The following is a 21,435-nucleotide window of genomic DNA, read 5'->3' as shown; positions in this document are numbered from 1 at the left end:
ATGAACATAATCATAATTATAGTATTTTGCAAGCTCCGCGTGAGCTTTTTGTTTAGACCCATTTTGACTAACCGGTGTATATACATAACCACCGTCCCTAAGAAGCAATTTTATCCCAAATAGCTGATGCTATGCCCTCTCTATAGATGAAAGTCACAAAAATGAGAAAGCAAAAAGGCGGGAAATCAACACCGTAACCTCCCATACGTGGCTACACATTATGACTCTCGTGGCTGTGCAGCCAATGCCCAAACAGTCGCACACTCCATAACAAACAAGTTCGACTCGCATGAATGAATGCAAGTTACCTGTTTTCTGTTGACCATACACAAATTTTAACGCCAATAAAAGCCGCAGCGTGCTTTTGTCGATGCAAAAGAGACCCGAGTTTCTAGTAGATGGCTGGACAACACAATTGCAATAAAAAGCACAGCTTTCCAATTCCAATAAAGACAAGACAACGCAATCCAGCAATCCAAGATGGCCCCAAATATGACAAGAGAACTGAATTTTTGTCTTCCGCTTTTCAAACGTGGCTTGGGCGAAGCTTTCATACCCCAGTTCCAAACCGCAGTGTCCGCGTCATTTATCTGTGCTTTGCTAAAGTGGTTCAAGGAGCTGCCTTGTCCATCCTATTGGGGAGCTTAAAAGTTTTAGTCAATTGACTTTTTCGAGTGGTTCCCCGACGAAAGAGAACTGAAGTAGCCTCCATTGAGCGGCCGGGCAGCCGCCCCATTCATGCTACTCCCTGGCCTGCTTGGCCTCTCCTCCAAGGGCAGCAAGGGAGAGCCTGCTCGAGACTCGGTCATTAGCCGTGCCTTTCGATCAGCCCTGTTGCTCTCGCTTGAGCGATCATACAAGTACAGCCCAAGGAAGGTCAGGGCGATGCCGACAGCTTGAATCGGCGTCGTGGGGCTCCGGAACCAAAGAATGGCCATGACAATAACAAACACCCGCTTGATCAAGCTGGCCACAGAGTATGTGACTGGTGACACCATGGACAACAGGATGAAGGCTAGAATATTCTGGGCAAAGTGAAATACACCATTGAAAACGAATTCAAGAGTTAGACGGCCATGATCCATAGCGTCTTTCTTGTTGCTCAAATCCAGCGAACCGTCATGCAAGAAGTCCTTCAGCAGGGTGATTCCCTCGCTCCAGAACCAGATAGGCAGCGTCACAACGAATGCCATCCCTGACGAATAGCACAACAAGTTGAGCTTGTCCAACTTCTTGGAGCGACCACCGGGGCCTTCTGCCTCTGCCTTGGCAGCCTCGTTGAAAATCTTCTTGGAAACGATGTTTTGTGTGACGAAAATGAGAGTGGCTAAAAGAGCCTGGATTACTCCAAGCATTTGCCCTCCGTAGCTGTGTTTTCCGGAACAGGCGAGCATGACTCCTATTGTAAGAGGAATCAAGGACCAATAAGTTGCTTGTGGGTATCGAATATCATAAAAGATTCTGTAGGCTAGCACCGTGAACAGCGGAGATAGCCCTTTAATCGTATGGACGAGCGAGACGGGAATTTTGGCGGTGGCAGTCGAACTCAATAGGTGACCGCCAATCTGGAATGCCGCGAGTGGCAATGTAGCCATGAGCACATCTCGAGATGGTTGGCGGATAGGATGTCGAAGAGCGGAGACCCTGTCGCGAAGGCCTGGGAAGACAGTTGCTAGCCATGCGAGCAAGATGCAGAGGGACGAAACAAAGGCAAACTGGACCAAAGTCAAGGTCGCGGGTTTGTCAAAGGCGTTGAGGATGGATTTCGAGGAGGTATTGGTCAAGGCGGAAGACGTATACCACATGAGGCAGAGAATCTGTCAAGGAAGGGCAATATCAGCAACCAGACACGCGACAGACGACACAAGAAGCAGCAGTAGAAGTTTTGGGTTGGGCGAGTGAAGACATACAACAAGTTTGGGGGATACGGGAGCGCGCAGGGCGTCGGCAATCTCGTGCGCATTCTGGCTGACACTCCCTTTTCTGGTGCGAATGGTTCGAAATGCGTCACTCAGGCTCTTTTGGCGACCATGCCCTCGCCTTGAGCCCTCGGACCAAGGCGTGAGGTTTTGAGTATGACCATTGAGCCCTGAGAGGCTGTGACCATTTTCCTTCTTTGCAGCAGGCGCTGCCGACCGGCGATCGGAATGTGAAATACTGCCATTGGGAAGGCCATAGCCGGACGCTGGTTTCAAGGGGCTGGGAGATCGAGATATGCCATTGGGCACACGGGGCGCATCGATATGATCAGGGAACTTTTCCATCGTGTGATTCGACTCGACGGTAGGAGACAGCTAGCAGCCGGCTGCGCGCTGTAGCAAACCGAGGAGTGGAGGAAGAAAACGAAAAACGAGTCAACACCAGCGCAGTATGGTAAGCACCGGGCCAAGTGTCAATTCCCTTCGGCTCGGTCGCGAATCGTGGGCCTGTTGGAACGGGAATTGAATGAGATGCACCCGTGGATGGATCAATTGACGGATGCGTGGTCGATTAGTATTCTTGGCATCGAGCGGCTAGCTTGGAAGGGGAAAAGCCTAGGAGCTGCAAAGACCAGAGTACTGCAACTACCGGTGGGTTAAACGAATGACAGAAAGACAAAGACAAAGGATGAATTTTGGCGCGGAGTTTTACTGCAGCGACTTCATGACGAGCGCCTCGACAATTCGACGGGAGAGACAGAGAGAAGTCTGATCCGGTTTGGTCTGGTCTGGTGGGATGACGGAGGGAGACAGGAGACTGGAGTTCTAAGTTGGCTTGGTGTGTGGTTGGACAAAAGCCTGTGATTGGAACACAGTATGCGACAAGACCAGAGAGCACGGTAGGTCCCTGGGTCTCTGGGCTGGAGCAACAAATTACTTCAATGTTGACTTATAATATTGACCAGACTCCTTGTCTGCGTTATGGGTGAAGACTGAAAAGGCAGATTGTCGTGTCAAGTGCACATGTGCGTATGCGTGTGGACGAGAAGAGATAGGATTGGAGCCATTGATCGAGGTCTGGTCATGGACATGATGACGACAGGGGGGGAGACATTGGCACTGTGGTCAACTGGTACTCGCACGAACCCAAGCGAGAAGTGAGCTTTTTATTATCACGCAACTTGGAATCTCTCCGATTTGGGATTTTATCTTCCCTTTCGTTTCGCGTGTGAGTACTTGTAGCTTCTGCACCAGCTCATCCATGTGCGTACTTAAGTAATATACAATTTTCTGCCACCGGGCTGCTTAGTTGCACAAATGGTTAGATGCTATGTCATCTTGCTTAGAGATGTCCGGTGGCCGCCGCGATTCTGTGCAGTGACAGTGGACGCACTGGAGTCTGGTATACCAGACGTTGACCTCTTTTTTTTGCTCCATACTTAAGTACCTAGGTACCTGCTAGGTAGGACACATGCCATTGATGGTCTCTGGTGGACTGGCTACGATGCACCACCTACCTAGGTAGCTAGCAGGCCAGGGCATTGGCTTTTTACCATTCAATTTTGCAGCCAGAATTGAGCTTCCTTGACTGAGTTGGAGAATTGACGGTATCAAGTCTGGTGCAGCAGCAACATTGAAACTGCCTTCCCAGGTACCAGTTAGATACTCCACACATGCAGCTGATCTGAGAGTTAGGTCTCATCAAGTCCAGGTCCGGAACCTTGTATGAACATTGAACGCACCAGGGCCTACCAGATATTACCCGGTAATCTGCCGGTAAGTTGACACACTGGTATGCACTCACCAGAGCAAATCTGCGCCTGGCCAGACGAGTCCAGTCCAAATCAGACTTGATCGGACCAGACTGCAGATAAGATTTATCGCGACACTGCAAGTCTCCTGTTGAACTGACATCGCACCACTTTTCTTTCGACTTTTAGGCGGCACCACTATCGCATCATATTTGGTACTCGACTTTCTTTGCCACTGCACAACGTACTTCGCATCCCTGTGCTTCTACACGCGTTGCATCTTCATCACTTGCTCCGTCAACCTTGGTTGATACGCAACCGCGCCGCAACAAGCTTGTCGCATCGATTCCAAACCCAAACTTTTCGCTAGGCTGCAATACTGACAGCATCTTAACGGGCCGGCAGGCTCGAGAATCCCCGCCACTGTCCTTCAAGGACCGTTGCGGAATGGGAAGGGACCCGAAGCAATACATTATTGCTGTCACAGGTCTCTACGCAGTCTTCCAACTTCTCACCCGAGCTTCGAGTACGCCAACCCTATCCCTTCAACCTAGCGCCTCATCATCGCCCGCCTTATCCTCACCATGGCGGCCCCAAAGATGACCAAGAACCAAATGCGGAGGGCCAAGAAGAAGGAACAGAAGAAGGTTCAACAAGCTGAGGTACGAATCCTCCATCTCAAGCCTTGCGGCATGCCCAGCCCCTTCCTGAGTTTGGAACTGACAGTCATACAGCCAACAATCAATCCCGAGCAAGAAAAGGGTGAAAATGAAGAACAAACAGAAGAGACAAATACAACAACCGGCACCGACTCCAATACTACGGATAAGAAAGGCCATGACGCCGAATCTCGTGTCACCACTGAAGCGCCAGCGCTGGACGACGATCTCGACCAAGACCCTGCATTTGCTGTGTATAAGGACATATTCACCAAGTTTGGCGCCTCCCTGGAAGAGGATGAGATAGCCAAGGAGGCTAATGCAGGTAACCAAGGCACAGTGCTTTATGCAGACGACGACAACATCCCAGATGAAGATGACCAAGACGAGAAGCCCAAGCTGTCAAAGAAAAAGCGCAAGGAATTGAACAAGCTTTCGGTGGCCGAGTTGAAGGCTTTGGTTTCCATCCCAGAAGTTGTCGAGTGGCACGATGTGTCGTCGTCTGACCCACGAGTTCTCGTTCAGATCAAAGCTCAACGCAATGTTGTACCAGTACCGACTCACTGGTCGCTTAAACGAGAGTACCTGTCATCCAAGAGGGGCATCGAGAAGGCTCCCTTTCGGCTACCTCAGTTTATTTCCGACACTGGTATTACCGAGATGCGAGACGCCGTGCTAGAGAAACAAGCCGAACAAACTTTGAAGCAAAAACAAAGGGAACGAGTCGCCCCAAAGATGGGTAGGTTAGATATCGATTATCAAAAGCTTTATGATGCCTTCTTTCGCTTTCAGACGAAACCAGAACTTACGCGTTTTGGTGAGGTATACTACGAAGGGAAGGAGGCAGAAGTTGACTACCAACATTTTCGACCAGGAGACTTGACCGAGGCTACCAAGGAAGCTCTTGGAATGCCCGCTGGAGCTCCCCCTCCGTGGCTGATTAACCAACAACGCTACGGACCCCCTCCCTCTTATCCAACTCTCAAGATCCCTGGCCTGAATGCCCCTCCGCCTCCAGGTGGTTCATGGGGCTTCCACCCAGGCGGATGGGGCAAACCGCCTGTGGATGAAAGCAACAGACCTCTATATGGCGGTGACGTGTTTGGCCTCGCTCAAAACGGAGCCCAGCCGCAGGCAGCTCAAGGTCAGCTGCAACTTGGCGACGCTGTGGAACGAACCCTCTGGGGAGAGCTCCAACCCCGCGAGGAGTCCGAAGAGGAAGAATCTGAAGAAGAGTCCGAGGAGGAGGAAGAGGATGCTGATGCCGGTGGTCTGGAAACACCCAGTGGTATGGAGACTCCGAGTGGCTATTCTACCAATTTGAACGAGTATGGGTCTGGTATAGAGACGTCGATGGCAGGTGAAATGGACCTAAGGAAGGAGCGCAGAGGTTATGACACCGAAGAATCATCTGCACCCAGATCTGCATACACCGTCCTACCAGAGCGCCAGGTACGAGCTGAGGGCTTCTTTGGCAGCGACCGCGTCTATGATCTGAAAGCTGGCCAACAAGCCGGAATGCCAGTCCTAGGCTCAGAAGATGGCTCTCGCAAACGAAAGAAGCCTGGTGATGTCGACGTTGCTCTTGACGTGGATTCACTAAACCAGCATGATGGTATCAGCAAAGATGCTCTCAGGCAGCAGTTCGAGGATACCAATAGACAGGAAGGTCTCGGAGCCAAGTGGGCTCATGACGACGATCTTACAGACCTTATTGCCGAGGAATACCACAAGCGACAGCGCACCGAAAAGGAGCGCCAGGACAAGAAGAAAGAGAGCCGATACAGATTTTAAGGACGTAATTGCCTATCTTGTCGCTCTTATGAGTGACAGTCCAGCATGAGGATGTTTCGGAATAGGAGGGCTTGTAAAAGTTTGTGTAAAAAAGGAATCGAAGGAATCGAGCTTGTATGTATTGCAGATGGCGGCATTGGCGCAGTTTAAAAAGGTTTCTTGACAGTGTGGCGTTGGAGAGGGCATTGGGTGCTTTATTTTTGGCTTGGCTGACATGCTTGGGAGTTGCTGTCAACCTAATGCTCTACCTAACTATCCAGCCAGGTATTCAAATTAAATATCAAAGTTACAAGGCGTAGCCAACGCCAAGCATATGCATCTCATTGCCACGTCAAATATGATCATGCTTCCGGCTGGATCAAATAGTGATAGACTGTTAGGGAGCCAGCTAGTTTAGGAAAGCACATGTGACTTATTTTCTTAATAATGATTTGAATCAAGAGTTTTGAACATTATGATTGTCAATGATGCCAGCTACCAAATGTGAGGGAACCAAGGCCTCCATGCTAAACTGCAGATCGTCACTAAGATACATGATAGATATTTCATAGACTCGACTTCCTTTTGAGAAGTTTGAGTTTGGCCCTGTTGAAGAGTGAAATCGGCCGCTAGTCAGAACTCCTGTTTTTGCTGCAAATGTTACAGAGCCATCCTGGCTTAGTCACCGGTGTAATGGCTTCGCCTTTGATGCAATCAGCGTGGTATAAACGTTTCAAACATGTCTGAATCACCACGTTAGCCTAGGACTCTCTCTATCGTTCTCTCGGTCCACTGCAAGCAGGGTTTGGGGAATCTTACGACATTGGCGCACAAGAGGAGCCGCGGGCCGAGAACGGGAAGTTGGCAAACGGTGCAGCCATTGGCCCCCTTGCGGATTTGCGAGACTTTCAGGGACTGCTTGGTGCTGGCCATGTCTTTCGCCTGCCCATCGATTCCCGATGTCTCCGTTTGCTGGGTTTGGCCATGGGTAAGTTTTGCTCTTGCTTCATTGATGTACTTGAAAGCTTGCTGCAAGTCCTCATCATCCAGGGCATCTCGTGCCAACAGCACACTTGCGTGTTTACCAAACTCAAGCATCCGGTGGTCTTTCCCGGAGAGCCAGCTGGCCTTTTCTTCAACAAAACCTAGCCAGTTACGGGAGAAATACGCAGCTGAGGTAATGTTCTGCTGTAGAATATAGCCGTCCCATTCCCATATATACTCCTTCTCCGCCGCAGTGACATCAGAGAATTCTGCTATGCTTTCACGGTGCCTTTGTATCAACCAAGTACTGTCCAGAACATTCTGAGGGACTTCTTGCCCAGGCTTCAACTTGGCTTTGCTTATAGGGTGGAAAAGTGGTTGTGGAATTTTTGGCACCAAAACCTTGCTGATCTTTGTCGCCTTGACAGGTCGGCGTAATGGGAGTTTAGGAGGCTTTGCAACGGGCGATCCTGACTGCACTCGGTCAAGAAAGCTCTTTGTTGGAGACTTAAAGACTTCGTCTGCATCAAGCCCGAGTCGCGACAATGCCCAACTCTGGTCCCCGGATATGAGGGTTTGAAGGTTGAAGGGCTTCGTTGCCCGTCCCAGATGAATAGCTTTGTGCGGAGAAACCGTCGGTTCCCGAAGTGAAGATACTCGAAATAGGGGGCCCTGGCTTGTCGACTCAAGGATATAGTTGTATGCTGGGTGAGACGATTGTAGGTGTAGCTGCAGTTGGTCCATTGAGTCATGATACGCGCCGCAACTTACACAGCGGTGGTAGTCCAAAGAAATGGGTTGGTCAGTTGGTAGGATGTATTGCACCCGGCCGTCATTCGTCTCTGGATTAAGATTTCTCCCGCGCTGTTTCTTCTCTCTCCCGATTGCTTGATCGCTGAGTACTTTCAGATTATATATCTTGTTCTTTTCTCGAGTTCTTAACGATCGAGATGGAGTCTGATCCCCAGTAAGCTCATCATCTTGGTCATGAAGTGATTCGCCGTGTATATGACCATTGACGCCATTAGCCCCATTTTCACAAGGTTGGCCGAGGACACTGTCGCTGTACATGTCCACATCTGGATCAATTGCATTGATGCAGCCCATGGACCCCTTTTCAAGGCGTCTCAGGGCCTTGAATCCAGCCGTCCACCGAAGGTCAACTGACATTACATAGTTCGTCTGGTAGCTGGATTGGTCGGATGGATACCTTGCTGAGAGGCTGAGAGGATGTTTTAATCTCCCAAAAACGCTGTCAAATGTGCTAGATAGAATCCACTGTCGAGTCGTCCCCCAGGGTGGATATAGAGACTGCAAAGGTATGCCAAAGTCTTGCTCGTCCAACGGCGGCCAATTGGTTTCATTGGCAGCCTCCAGCTCTATCACCAATTGGTACGAGTCCGACAGGTCGAAACCTCCATCGTCGGGTCGATTGATTAGAATGCTCTCGTGAGGAACAAAAAACGGGCGAGGCAAGTCAACGCGGGCAATACGATATGGCCCGGCCGGGTTTTGGAAGGTTATCAGGTCACATAGCTGACTCTGGCAATGCAGGACTTGTGGTGGACCTGAGCTCATGTCAAAAATGGTGACTTTACACCGCGCCTTTGTGTTGAAAAAATCAGGGGGTGTTTCTCCATAGTATGTCTTGACTCTTTTCGAGTCTTTGTGAAGGATTTTGAGAACCTCAATGCGGAGAGTTGAACCGGACTCAGACATGCGTGGTGATGCGACGAGACGATCCATGTCGAGTGAGTCGGGTGATGAAATGCGACGTCGCTTTGGCGGCGGGCCGTCATGACTTCCGCCATGAGGCAACTTATGCATAGGCGAAGATATTATGTTTCCCATGACGGATGACTCTTGGAGAGCTTTAACACTCTTGAGCCAGGTGCGATGGAGAAAGGGGGCTGTCCGCTGGCAAGGGCTATGCGCCGTCATGTTTAAAGCCCATTCACAGAACGGCAGTGCTGAAAGAAAACGCCAAGAGGTGAACTGTGATGATGCCGTATGCAAGGTTGCCTCAAGAACAGCAAAATGGTTGATTCATTGTTTCTGCGGATCAGTTGAGGGTCGCTGCTGGTCAAGTGTGATACCCAGAGATGTTTACAAAACCGTCAAACACGTGGAGACGACCAAAGGCAATGAACCGGAGACAAAGGCAGCCTGAGAGCCCTCGTGCACGATGGTATAGCAGCCAATTTCCAAGATCACGGCGGCCGTGAGGTTGCTATGTTCAATGTCTGGTCGTGCAAACAAAGCAGTCGGCAGGGAACCGATTTGATGCCGTGTCTGGCAATGCGAGAAATGAGGCTCAGTCGGACGTGATGCGATGGCGCATGCGATCAATGGCAGCAATGAGACGCGTGAGAGTTGCAGGGGGTGGATTTGCTTCGATGAAGGAGTCCAGAAAGGGTTTAGGGCGAGTCTACGTGAAGAGTACGGGAATCTCCACTTTAGTTGACATTGGTTGGTTCACCTACGCTCAGTGCTCCATGCAGCACCAGGCATGAGAGTGAGTACCTAGGTACTTGGTGCCGTCGATGCACACAGGTGAAATCTGTGATGGTTACAAGAGCAGACAGCAGACTCTGATGCGCTTTCCTGCCTGAGGTTTCTGAACCTTTTTAATGCTTCTAGTTCCTATGCAAGGCAATTAAGTTTGCCTTGTAAAAGCAATGTCTGTTGTCAGAAGTGCTGCCCTACCCCGGCCAGCACCTGTGAGTAGTAAGTACCAGACGGCGTGCAGTCTGTGGTAACAAGTACCTACCTACCTTCAGTATAGACCAATACATCCAAGTTTTCTCTCATACATCCAAATACGCACTAACATATCTCAGTATGTGTTAGAATACACCACGAGCGATACCTTCTAGGAGTTTAAATGCTTTTGACCCCCAGGTGTACGGAGTAGGAGGCAGGAGGGCTCATCCGTTGGTTCTCTGCTGCTGAAACAAAGCAGCATTATCTATGGTATGGTATAGAGCCAAGATTCAAATTACATTTTTATGGAGAATATAACTCTTCTGCATGGCAGCACATAGCACAGTTATTAGACGGAATTACCTCACAAATCGGTAGAGTTTTCGTAATCTCTATTGAAAAGTAAAGGCAGCTCATCCAAGGTGTTGATTGCCATTACTATCATGGTGTCCAGTGATTTGTCTAAGCTTGCATTGATGACCCCGTTTCTCTCAAGTGTTCCACTTTTATTGCATAAATCTGGCCAACCCCGGCTTCGAACAACCAACGTATGCACACTCAGTTCCTGCTTGCATGTTCCGAATGCATGGCTGCCGGAACAGGCACCTTCCCAAGCTGAGCCCCACCAAATCTCATGCACTTCAAGGTCACAATACAGTCTGGTATGACTTTGTTCTCTACAACCACCTTTGTTCGCTCTTGTGCAGTGACTTCATTCTTGAGAACCCACCTTTCCACTCTCCAAAATGATAGGAGCTTGTACAGCACATGGCCTGGTCCGTATCAAGAGTAAAATACTAGCTGTGCCCGATCAAGATGGCTTTAACTCGCAGCTCAAGCTCTAGGCGCAGAAGCCGAACTGCCAACCGGCGCAATCCTAATAGCGCGTCCCGAGCAATGAATTCCCGTGCAAGGAGCCGTCCAAGGCCTAATTATGCGGAGGATTCTACCGAATCCGATAATAATACCGATGCGCAATCTGCCACTACCTCCGATTCGGACGTTGAGAGCAACCCCGGAACTACCACGAATAGTTTAGAGCCAAGGCTGTCAAATATGCGAGTGTCACGATCAGCCGCACGAGTCGATGGAAATCAACAGTTTCGAGCCAGCCCTGGTGGTGATGTGGTCCAAAATTCATCTCTTGCGAGACGCAGGGTTGCCAGTGGCTCACGAGGACAATCTGGGAAGAAACGACGTCGAATCCCAGCACCGGCAAACGCTAAGAGGCGCAAAATACTCCCTCAACCTGCTGCCTCCATCGACTCTATATCACCTGCTTTTATCCCAGACTGGCAAGACCCTCGCGTGCCCTTTGGGTGCTGGTCTGATATTTTCCTGTATGCCGCTCGAGAGGGCTCTACAGACGTGCTGTCCAACAGTTGGTTGATTCAGTCTGCGACCATTTGCAAGGCATTCTCCGAGCCTGCACTCACTGCCGTATATCGTTGTCCCACCATTAAAAATACCGCCAAGGCCAAACGGCTAGCACTTTTGCTTAATCAACCTCCTTCGCAGACCCTGTATAACTACAGGGTAAAGGTGGAGGCACTGCACATCAACGTTCAAATTGTGCCGTTGGCGCTCTTATATCAACTAATTAGCCCACTCTCTCGCCTCAAAGAGTTGATACTCTATACCTCCATGGATCAACCCCCTTACAGAGACTTAGACCAGACTCTTCGCTGGCACTATCCCGAGGATATTTTCCGGGCTCTGAACGCCGCCTCTCCTGATTGCGCTTTGGCAGGTGAAAAGCCCTTCCCAACTACCCTGAAGAGCTGGGAATGGAGTGGCAGGTTTCTTGGAAATTACGTTCCCACGATCGATGCCATGTCAGACCTCCATCGGATGGCGCCTTTCGCACAGCTCACTAGACTAAGTTTAACCAACTTCCAGGTGCCATCACTGAAAAACCTGCAAATAAAATCGGGTTCTGAGGAACTACAGACCTACCACGAGGACGGTAGAGTTATCCAAGCCATGGCCCACGCTATTTCACAACTGAATTCGCTGAAACACCTTGTCTTTGAGTCCTCGACCGTGATGAATGATCGGTTGCTCCCACTGCTACCAAGAAATCTTGTCCACTTTGAGCTAATCAATTGCTGGGAAATTAGGTCTGAGGACTTGTCCTTGTTCCTTCGGACCCATGGTGTTGGACTCAGAATTTTGACCCTCATGCACAACCAGTCGCTTGACCTAGCATTCCTCACAGACCTGGCCGACACATGTCCAAACTTGAGAGAGTTACACATGAACTTGTCGTACTATCGGCATCATGATTGTATAAATGACGCCGACCCAATGTACGACCAAGCACTGCTGCCATCTCAGACACCAAAATGGCCATCTAGCCTCAGGGTCCTCGATATCGAGCATATTCGGGACTGGTCAGTAGAAACTGCCGAGATGTTCTTCCAATCGATCATCAGCAGCGCACCGCATTTACCACATCTGAGGTTTCTTGCCATCAAGACAATGCTAGACATTCCTTGGCAAGTACGCGCAAAACTGCGCCATGAGTGGCGCGAGAAGATGGAGAGGGTCTTTCTCCGCCCGTTTGTCCCCCCAAATCTCCACACAACACTGCGCGAACCAGATGAGCGTGGAATTCTTCCGGCGTTAAAGAAGACACGGTCGTTGGAGTCCACATCACCATCCCGCCGTAGCAGCAGAATTGCCTCCAACAGCCAGTGCTCGGACGCTCGAAGCCGACTCGGCAAATCTACACGTCATCAACATGGAAATCCTTCATACAAAGAGCCTGATACAGATGACGACGAGTTTAATGCCACGGAGGGACATGATGACGACGATGACGACAATGAAGAAGATGATGAAGATGACGGAAAAGAAGCACTTGGTAGCAGCACGAGTCCGCAGAATTTTGTGCATGGAAAATGCACAACTGTGAACATCCTGTTCGACAATCAAAAAATGCGAGAACTACAGTACAGTATGGAGGATTTTGGTTCGGAGCAATCAGACTCGGAGGAGGAGTGGGATGGTGATTACGAAGACGACGAACATGTCGTGGCCTTCTAAAATTTCGCAAATCCAGTGATTTTAAAGGCTTCACACATGTTAAAAAGTATTTAACTAGGTACAAGGTATCACAAGCCGTGTTGTATGCTCAGATATATTGAGATGTATTGGTGTATGTATACTTGCATGTAGGTAAACACTTTTTACTACAGACTGTATTCTGAGTTTGTCTGCGGTTACGACATGTGAAGGCTTTGTGCGATAAGAAGAGACAAGGCAGATGGGAGGTGACGTGAGGTTTGCATCGGCACATGAAATCCACCATGCAATAAGTACAACCTGCATAATTTAGGTCACCATGGCTCCATTCTCTTGCCCATTCTGTCCGATTGCTTTTTGCATGACAAAAGCAGGTATTTTTAACATATTTTTTGGTATGCTTCATCACCTGGGGCCCTGTCGACATCTTACAAGCCACTTCATGTATAACCAAACAGTGGTATTCAGTTTCCCTGCAAAAAAGGGTTATCTCTACCACCAAAATACTATACATGAAGTTCACACTATCCTTCTTGCCAAACGCCTAAAAGCACCAGTTGTTTGTTACCTTTTAACCCAGCTGTACTCCAGACTTGCTCAAATCCCCCATGCAGAGAAGAAAAATAAAAGTAAAAGTAACACAGTGTATAGTAAACTACAAGGCATACGTATGCGTTTTGACGTCGTGAAAAGGGACAAGTGCGATTGCACCGTACCACCCATCAGCTGATTAGAAGGCAGCGCCTCCCATGCCCTCCCCAGCAAGATTTTTCATACTCTTCTCACTTAAGTCACTGCGCAGCTCCCAAGCCCGAGATTCCCGTTCTAGCCTGTCCCACATGTATAGTGACTTTCGAAGGCGTTCTTGTTTGACTCGGAGCTCGTCGCGCATTTTTTCTTCTTCGTCACGAAGCTTTCTGTAGTGAGGCTCCAATTCACGAGTGACGCCTAGTGTGAGTGGTGTCATTGTTGAGTCCAGTTTCCCACCTGGAATGAGAGGAGGCATAGTTCCTAGAAGGCTCTGAGCAAGGGTCTGTCGCGGGCCGCTACCATGTTGTGATGCCGGCCCTGTGGGTGGATTGAACGGTCTGCCTTGCGTGGGCGTTGATGATCCAGCAGACGGTGCCCCTCTTGGACCGGTAGGAATTCCAGCAGATCCGCCTGGAGTGGTTGGTGAAGGAGATAAGCCTGACATCTGTCGGGATGGCGGCTGGCTCCAACCCCCTCGCCCAGCGCGAGATGAATAGCCTCCTCGTTGAGGTACATATCCTCGCGGGCCGGATGGGGGATTGGTTGGGCTGGGCGCATCTGTGCGATGCGGCATTGCTCCAGGAGTCTGTGGGTGCCTGGAGCTAGAAGGTAGAGGGGACGACACAGAAGTCGAGAGAGTTCGACCTGATGATGGGCCTGTAGGTGGTGCTCTAAGTGCTGCAGGGCCCCGCGGTGGTGACCTAGAAGCGGATGGAGGATCATAAGGGCCAGACCGGGGCGTATCCCTGATAGAGCCGGACCCCGACCCTACGGTACGATGAGGAGATTCCTCCCGCGATTGCAACGGAGATCGTGCCCTGAGTGAACTCGGGCGTGGCGAGGCCCTTTCCGATGGTGGCTGAGATGTGATGCCAGAGGAGATCCCGGATTCGCGAATCGGTGAAGCTCTCCGGTAAGACTGATATCTCTCGCCCAACCGACTTGGTGACCGTGATCTGGGCCGATATGATCCCCCTCTTGTGCCCATAGGTGTAATTTTGCCCGGCGGGCTTCTTTCTCGCCTGTCACGACCGAAAGGCGAGCGTGACCTGCGTCTGTAAATATTTGTTAGTCTCCAGACCTCACCATGTAGTAAACTGGGCACGATAACCAACCTCTCATCGCGTCTGTCAAAGTCCCGTTCCCTATCACGCAGTCGATCTCTATCCCATTCTCGGTCTCTATCCCGAGCTTGATCTCTTTCGCGTTCCCAGTCGCGGCGTGGTGACCGAGGACGGTCGTATCTATTGTCTCGAATCGGTGACGCTCGCCGGGATGGACTACGTCGTGGTGGAGGGGATCGTCTTATGGGCGACCGTGTACGTTCTCGTCGTCGTGGAGGGCTGTCACGGTCACGAGATCGATCGCGACGAAATCGATCACCGCTTCTTGACCGTCGTCGAGGCGGATACCGACCAGGTACATAGCTGTCGGATCCAGAGATAATGGGACTTCTCGGACGAGGGCTGCGTGGACGAGGGCTGCGTGGACGAGGGCTTCTCGGGCGTGGACTTCTCGGGCGTGGACTTCTCGGGCGTGGACTCCTAGGCCTATCTCTAATGGGACTTCTAGGTCTCCGAGGTGATCGATCTCCAGGAGGGCCGCCACCTCGTGGTGTTGGTCTCCAAGACTCGCCCGCCCCGTATCGAACCACCTCTCCATCGTCGTATCTGCAGATTTGATCAGCATCGATTCCGCGCAGCGTTTGAAACGAACATGTCTAAAGGTTGAGGTAGGGCAGCGACGTTGACAATGAACTTGCATTTGCAAGGCAATTTGGCACCTAAAACAGGGGCCGGCGTCTGGGCATGAAGTTCAGAGTCGGCGAAAGCAGAATCTCCAGAATATCAGATGACAAATTCAGTAAAATATCTTACCTCCGACCTCGTCCATCACGATCACGATCCATATTGAAGGAAACGCGTCACAATTCCACGCAGAGATACTTTGCGACAACCGGAACAGGGATCCCCAAGTATGAGAGGACCGTGATCTTGAAACATGCTGGTTGCAGGCTTGATCCTACAATTCTCCCAGGAAAATCTGTCGGCGAATCTCTAGACCGACTCCGAGCACAAAGCATGGAGAAGGCAGACGTACAGTGCGAAGAATTATTGGCACTAATGGCACTGTGCGGCAACTCTGCTTATCATGTGTTTGTCAAAAAAGGACTGCTTGGAATAAATCCTGATCCCTGGTATAGGTATTGGTAAACACGCAGAAAACAGGCCTAAAAGAGATCACCCAAATCGAAAAAAAAACCCCCCCTCATAGCACTTCCTGAAACCCGCAACCCAAACACCGTATCCGAATGCAACCTGGCCAGGAGCTAGCAACGCATTAGAGGCATCGTTGGGCTCTGGAAAACAGTCCCAAGAAAACAATCCATTGAAATTCTTAAGTGGACTTAGTGCCGCCGTTCTCTTCGTCTTCATCTTCCTCTTCTGTGGTGTCACCGCCGCTTGTAGTCGAGACCCGCGCCAGAATCCATTCCTGTGCTTCGTCTGCATGCTCTTGCATCATCTTATTGAGGCCGAGCTTAGGACTGCGAACAACAGTTCCGAATCTTCGTTTCTGCACCTTCTTGGTCAAGTCATGATCTGACCAACAGGCATGGTCGCTGGCAACATAGACCCTTGAATTCTCTTTGTACCATGATGAAAGGTCTGGATCGATGTCGGACTTGACTGGACGCAAATTTCCTGTGACAAAGTTCACAACTCCAGATATTTTCGATTTGCAATCTTCGACGCTATCAGTTACCGAAACATATGATACGATGCGAAAGAGAATAAGTACCTCGATTAATTAAAAGGACCTTTACCCCGAGGTAGGCATTACCTACTCCCATAAGAAAGATCTCATCCGCGTCATACAATTGCAAGAAATTATCCCAAAGATAGTTCATAAGCTGTTGAACTTGCTCTTGGAGGGCCCTTTCTTTATAGCCCGGAATATAAGAATCCATGTCCTAGCTCGAGGTTAGCATGGTTTCTGGTAGAAGCAGAGTTTACAGAAACGGAATGGCATATTACATCGTCGTTCGTAATGTAAGGCGGCACGTTAATATCCATGATGCCAAATTTCTGACCGACAGCCCAGTCGATATACTGGGTCACTCCGTCCACCTGTGGTTCTTGTCAGTATGAGACAAAATTGGGTGACTATGATATTAGCACTCACCACCCATGCATTATGCGCTTCCAATGACGAATCAATGGCGTCTGGTTGTGCGAGTAATTGCGGGCTAATAAATCGTCAGACACGTACGATTTCTATATCAAAGGGTCACAGCCTCAGGCAAATACATTACTTACGGGTCGTGAATGATGACCAGCATCCTTCTAGAATTGTGAAGATTCGGCGTAACCAGAACCTGGTTTTCGAACGACTTGTATAACTGGTCTCTTTGAACATAAAGAGGAAGCATGTTATGCTTCTCCTGCAGAAGTAGCCGTTGGGCACTCCGTATTACGTCATGTAAGCGATTTGCGTTTAGAGACTGAACAGCAGGAACGTCGACTACTCCTGGACGCATGCATTCCCAGTAAGGAGCCTGGTAAGCTTGAACCTTTGCCAGCGTTCGTGCAGCTTCCTTGTTGAGCTTCGGTATTATCATCTTTGGTGGCGGTTCTCCCATGAGCGTGCGTGCAACGGCCACCGCAGAGTTCGAGATGGCGGAAAGATTGTACCCTCCTTCGAGACATACGGCCACCTTGCCGTCAGCCAGAGACATGAGCATATGGGTCATGTGTGCGTAGCAGGGCGGAGTGACAAAACATCCACCCAGCTCGTCCCCGTCTGCCGCATCAAAGCCAGCAGATATAACTACAAGGTCAGGATTGAACTCTTTTGCAATAGGCATGACGATCCTTTGGAAGGCAGCCATGTATTCGCCGTCGCCCATGCCTTGGTCGTGCCAGCCAATGTTGATGTTCTTTCCCAGGCCAGGGCCAGTGCCACAGTTTTCGATTCCTCCGTCTGGTGTTTCCGGGTTTGGAGGCTTCCCGGGGTAAAAATTGCCATTTTGGTAGACGTGAATAGAAATATAGAGGACGTTGGGATCGTCATAAAATATGTTTTGGATGCCATTTCCATGGTGAACATCCCAATCTAGAATAAGAACTTTGCGGCAAACATCCGAGTAATCCTGCTGGCATACACGAACGGCGACTGGTACGTTGTTGAAAAAGCAGAAGCCCATTGGAGCATCATATTCGGCATGATGTCCGGGAGGTCTGATGACGGCAAATGCATTCTTGACCTGGCCAGCCACCACATTCTTGCAGGTATCAATAGCACCACCGGCGGATAGAAGAGCAGCGGGATATGACATGCTTCCGACGTAGAGAGATTCTCGTCCCTGGTCGTATCTCTTTGTCAGTTCGCGAAGCTCAGCCGTGCTCAGCTTGTCCAGTTGTTCCACCCAGGTCATGTGTTCGGAAGAGTGTGCCAGACAAATCTCCTCGCGAGTCGCGGGACGAACGGGAATCCTCCACATGTATCGTGTAGGGCATTCCTTGATTATTTTTGGCAGCTCAGCTTCTGGCCCAGAGTACACCAGACCGACCCGCTTGAAAGCCTTGAAGATTTCGTGAATGCGACGCGGATCCTCAGGATGGTGGGTATTTGGGCTGAAATCTGCATTCATGTGCAGTTTCATACGATCATCGTAGCAACAGCCGGTGGGAAGCAGTCCACGCCGTCTAAGCTGCTCCAGGGCCAGGTCCTGCGCATCAAGGTCGGTGCCATCCTCATAGCTGACTTCTTCAGAAGCAGTATCGTCGTCATCCTCAGGCCGCGCTCCAGTGTCATGACTGACTCCGTTTGCCATGTCAGCATCTCTCATGGGATGATCGTCCACATCCATTGCCAAGTGTTCTTCCATGATAGTGCAGCCCTCTTATAATAGAGCATCAGGCAGTGGCAAGAGAATGGAACGACTGCGATGTTGGGGATTGTGCACCTGAGGTTCTACAAGGTGGATTGTAGGCTGCGAGTGTTGGATTGCGCTCAGATGAGCTAGCCTGGTCTCAAGTTCTCAACCGTCACCTCAAACCGTAATGGATCTGTAGCGTGCCTGCGTCAGCAAATAAGGGATGTCTGAAGTATAATATGAAGCTTTGGAAATGCGAGTTTCCAAGTGCGTTTGTCTTTTTAGAGCGCTTCACAAGACTTTTTGAAACAAGGGTGCTGGACTGTATACACAGACCAGGCTCTGTCTCCCTTTGCAGACCTGCTCAAAGGGCAACCGGGACGCAGTAACAGGTTTCAAAGGTTATTGCCTGTGAAGCGGCCAGGAGAAGAGCACTCATCTTGTGGTGCAAGGTCTGCGCGTCGTGCTGAATACGAAGAATAACTTACCTGTTTGGGCTGGAGGTTGGTAGTTGAGTGAAGTCAAATGTTTACTTCAGGAGTCTGCCAACTGCGCCGAGTTTACTCTTTGAGCGCGCGGCTGTTGCAAAGAAATGCCATGTAAATACTAAGCAGAGGATGAGAAAGAACGATAGATGCAATTCAGCAGAAAATAACACCAGTCTTTGCGGCTGCGCGCGTTGACAGAGCCGCTGAGGCTGCTGCTCGGTGGACTTTGGTGTAATAAGTCTGGTTGGATAAATCAATTGAAGCCGACGTCAATGTCAAGTGCAGCAGACGCACACAGTAGCGCCAGGCCAGGCCAGGCCGCATCTGGCGCCTGGAGATTAGGCGCGGCCCTCCACATGCAGCAAGTCATGGCAACATTGAAGCTCAACATTGCACTCAAAGTGCTGCCCCCCCAGCACCTGCCCCCACATGCACCTGCCAGACTGCGCCAGACCTGTCTGGTGTCTCGTCTGCTCCATGTCTTTAACTGCAATTAAATTTGATCAATGTTCCACGTCCCCAAGATCGCCTGGCAGCAAAAAGTCAACTATTATTGAACAATACATGTAGTAATCTCCCCATTCATATGCCATACAATTCTTGATGAGACACATCTGAACAGTATACTGGCATTACCATCTATGAACTATTATCTCTATATCCCAAACAATAGAAGCTGTGACCGTAATTATCCCAAGGATTCCTACATCTCCCACCTTCAGGAATCGTTGAGCCAGCACTACGACTGTGCCTGCATTTGGAATAGGCCAAGACTCATTACCAAGAATGCATTGCTCGTGACTTTCAATGAACATGGATGGCTTATCATCGATTCAAGGCAAGCGGCCAATCACATGCGGCGCTACGCAGGAGGATGTACGAGGCAAGCTTGGGCAAGGACGGCTGACAACATATCAAAGGTAGGCCACGCTGTGGTCAATTGCGAGATCTTGGTCGAATTGTCGGCATCAACTGCTCATAAATCTCGGCAGCACATGCTTGTAGTGCTTGTATGTCAGCTATATGCACTTGTTATCGACTATCTAGAGCAAAGAGCCCTTCCTGGAATGTTTGGTCCAATCTCAACCAAAGATACAGTGAAGTATCAATTGACGGCGCCCAAAAATGCTGACGCGGTGAACCGGGAATCAAATGCCGAGAGACGCAAATAGTCATCCAGCAGCGCACCGTCATCGCCACGAGGCGAATAGCGCGAATATGACTGTCTGAATTTTGACCCGCCTGGCAACTGCCCAGTGGGACTTGCATCGCCTTGCAACCTGAGCCGATCGTCATCTCGGTCATCGTCAAAATCAACGATGCCTCCGGAACGATGCTCTGCCAAAATGACCTTCTTCTCTAACCAACATCTCTCATCTAGAGCACACCGAACGGCGATCTGAATTGACTCTTGATCGAACGTGAAGCTCGGATATCGCAGCTGGATTTCCGTGATGAGTCGTTTCCGTGGATAGCTGTAAATGTTCTTGAAATAATACAGCAGGTCCTCAGGCCCGAGCTTTACGTAAGTTTTGACAATTCGACCCCAGTGGCTTTGGTCGCTCCAGCTCGTAGCCAGAGACTGACTCCTCCCAACATCCTCGACCAATGAAGTTTGTATCAAAGTCTATGTAATAGTCGTCAGTGTGAAAGGCTCTTGTACAGTACGTCGTCGTGTAAAACAAGCATACCTGTTGTTGGCTCGGATCTAGTCGAGGACAAATATATTGCAAGATAACATCTTTTACAGTTTCAAGGAGGTCCATCAATTCCACCAACTCGGCAGTTGAGTGGTAACGCATCTGGCTTGTGCGAATGTCGTCGACAAAGGGCTCGGGATGTCCAACTCGCGGGCGAGGGAAGTCGCCATGAAAATAGATGCCATAGAGCCACCACCTGTATAGTGCCTTTCGAAATCGTACTTGCTCGTGAGGGCGAAGGAGACGACAGTCTTCAGGTTGGTGAAACCATCGCATTTGTGGAAACAATTCTTCCCACTCATGGACCAGTCGACACTTCTTGAGTAGGCCATCGATATCGGCCCCGGTCAAGATAACAGTATCCGAGGTCAAATCTGATGGTTTCAACATGCTTCGAGGATTGGTGACCTCCGTAAATCTGCTGCTCGCAACATGATCGGACAGGCTGGACGCAGGCATTTCCTTACTCAGAACTACCCCCTTATCGCCGAAATACCTCTTAAATACCACTTTCCTCGGCCTGTACAGCCCACCACCGGCAATATCATCAACCGTCGCAGTATACACTTGGACGAGCTCATCGAAAGGACTAAAATCCCGCATGAGAACAGGTAGAAGGATGTCAATCTTGTGTCGTTGAAAAAAGATGAAGAATTCCGAGTTAGTAAGTGACAGCTCAAAAATGGACTGTACGTCTAGATGCTGGTATACATCAAGAAGAATCTCGACGGGTAAGCCTGCCAGGCAGGCCGACAGTTTTGGGGGAGCTGTCATTGTGCAAGCTGAATAGTGAACAGTAAATTAT

General features: G+C 49.9%; 6 protein-coding genes across 6 annotated transcripts; 2 read left to right on the top strand and 4 right to left on the bottom strand.

The window, feature by feature from the left end:
- Positions 1 to 653: 653 nt before the first annotated feature.
- VFPPC_03481 (Tpt phosphate/phosphoenolpyruvate translocator family protein) lies at positions 654 to 2,264 on the bottom strand (the record flags this gene model as incomplete). The annotated part of the gene is made up of 2 exons (XM_018282977.1): positions 654 to 1,817; positions 1,911 to 2,264. The coding sequence occupies 2 exons, from the start codon at positions 2,262 to 2,264 to the stop codon at positions 654 to 656; spliced, it is 1,518 nt and encodes a 505-aa protein (XP_018147671.1).
- A 1,990-nt stretch (positions 2,265 to 4,254) lies between these two features.
- VFPPC_03480 (PSP domain-containing protein) lies at positions 4,255 to 6,123 on the top strand (the record flags this gene model as incomplete). The annotated part of the gene is made up of 2 exons (XM_018282976.1): positions 4,255 to 4,332; positions 4,405 to 6,123. The coding sequence occupies 2 exons, from the start codon at positions 4,255 to 4,257 to the stop codon at positions 6,121 to 6,123; spliced, it is 1,797 nt and encodes a 598-aa protein (XP_018147670.1).
- A 735-nt stretch (positions 6,124 to 6,858) lies between these two features.
- VFPPC_03479 (Zinc finger domain-containing protein, PHD-finger) lies at positions 6,859 to 9,027 on the bottom strand (the record flags this gene model as incomplete). Its single annotated transcript, XM_018282975.1, has 1 exon — positions 6,859 to 9,027. One exon carries the CDS (start codon positions 9,025 to 9,027, stop codon positions 6,859 to 6,861), a length of 2,169 nt encoding a protein of 722 aa, XP_018147669.1.
- Positions 9,028 to 10,605: 1,578 nt separating this feature from the next.
- On the top strand, positions 10,606 to 12,837 carry VFPPC_03478 (hypothetical protein; the record flags this gene model as incomplete). The annotated part of the gene is made up of 1 exon (XM_018282974.1): positions 10,606 to 12,837. The coding sequence occupies one exon, from the start codon at positions 10,606 to 10,608 to the stop codon at positions 12,835 to 12,837; it is 2,232 nt and encodes a 743-aa protein (XP_018147668.1).
- Positions 12,838 to 15,963: 3,126 nt separating this feature from the next.
- On the bottom strand, positions 15,964 to 18,454 carry VFPPC_03476 (histone deacetylase clr3; the record flags this gene model as incomplete). Its single annotated transcript, XM_018282972.1, has 5 exons — positions 15,964 to 16,310; positions 16,366 to 16,537; positions 16,602 to 16,694; positions 16,750 to 16,813; positions 16,884 to 18,454. The coding sequence occupies 5 exons, from the start codon at positions 18,452 to 18,454 to the stop codon at positions 15,964 to 15,966; spliced, it is 2,247 nt and encodes a 748-aa protein (XP_018147666.1).
- Positions 18,455 to 20,035: 1,581 nt separating this feature from the next.
- Positions 20,036 to 21,404, bottom strand: VFPPC_03474 (F-box domain-containing protein; the record flags this gene model as incomplete). Its single annotated transcript, XM_018282971.1, has 2 exons — positions 20,036 to 20,557; positions 20,622 to 21,404. The coding sequence occupies 2 exons, from the start codon at positions 21,402 to 21,404 to the stop codon at positions 20,036 to 20,038; spliced, it is 1,305 nt and encodes a 434-aa protein (XP_018147665.1).
- Positions 21,405 to 21,435: the final 31 nt, after the last annotated feature.

This window comes from Pochonia chlamydosporia, chromosome 2 (genome assembly GCF_001653235.2).
Source record: "Pochonia chlamydosporia 170 chromosome 2, whole genome shotgun sequence".
NCBI classification, from domain to species: domain Eukaryota; kingdom Fungi; phylum Ascomycota; class Sordariomycetes; order Hypocreales; family Clavicipitaceae; genus Pochonia; species Pochonia chlamydosporia.
This window is presented reverse-complemented; position numbering and strand designations above follow the sequence as displayed.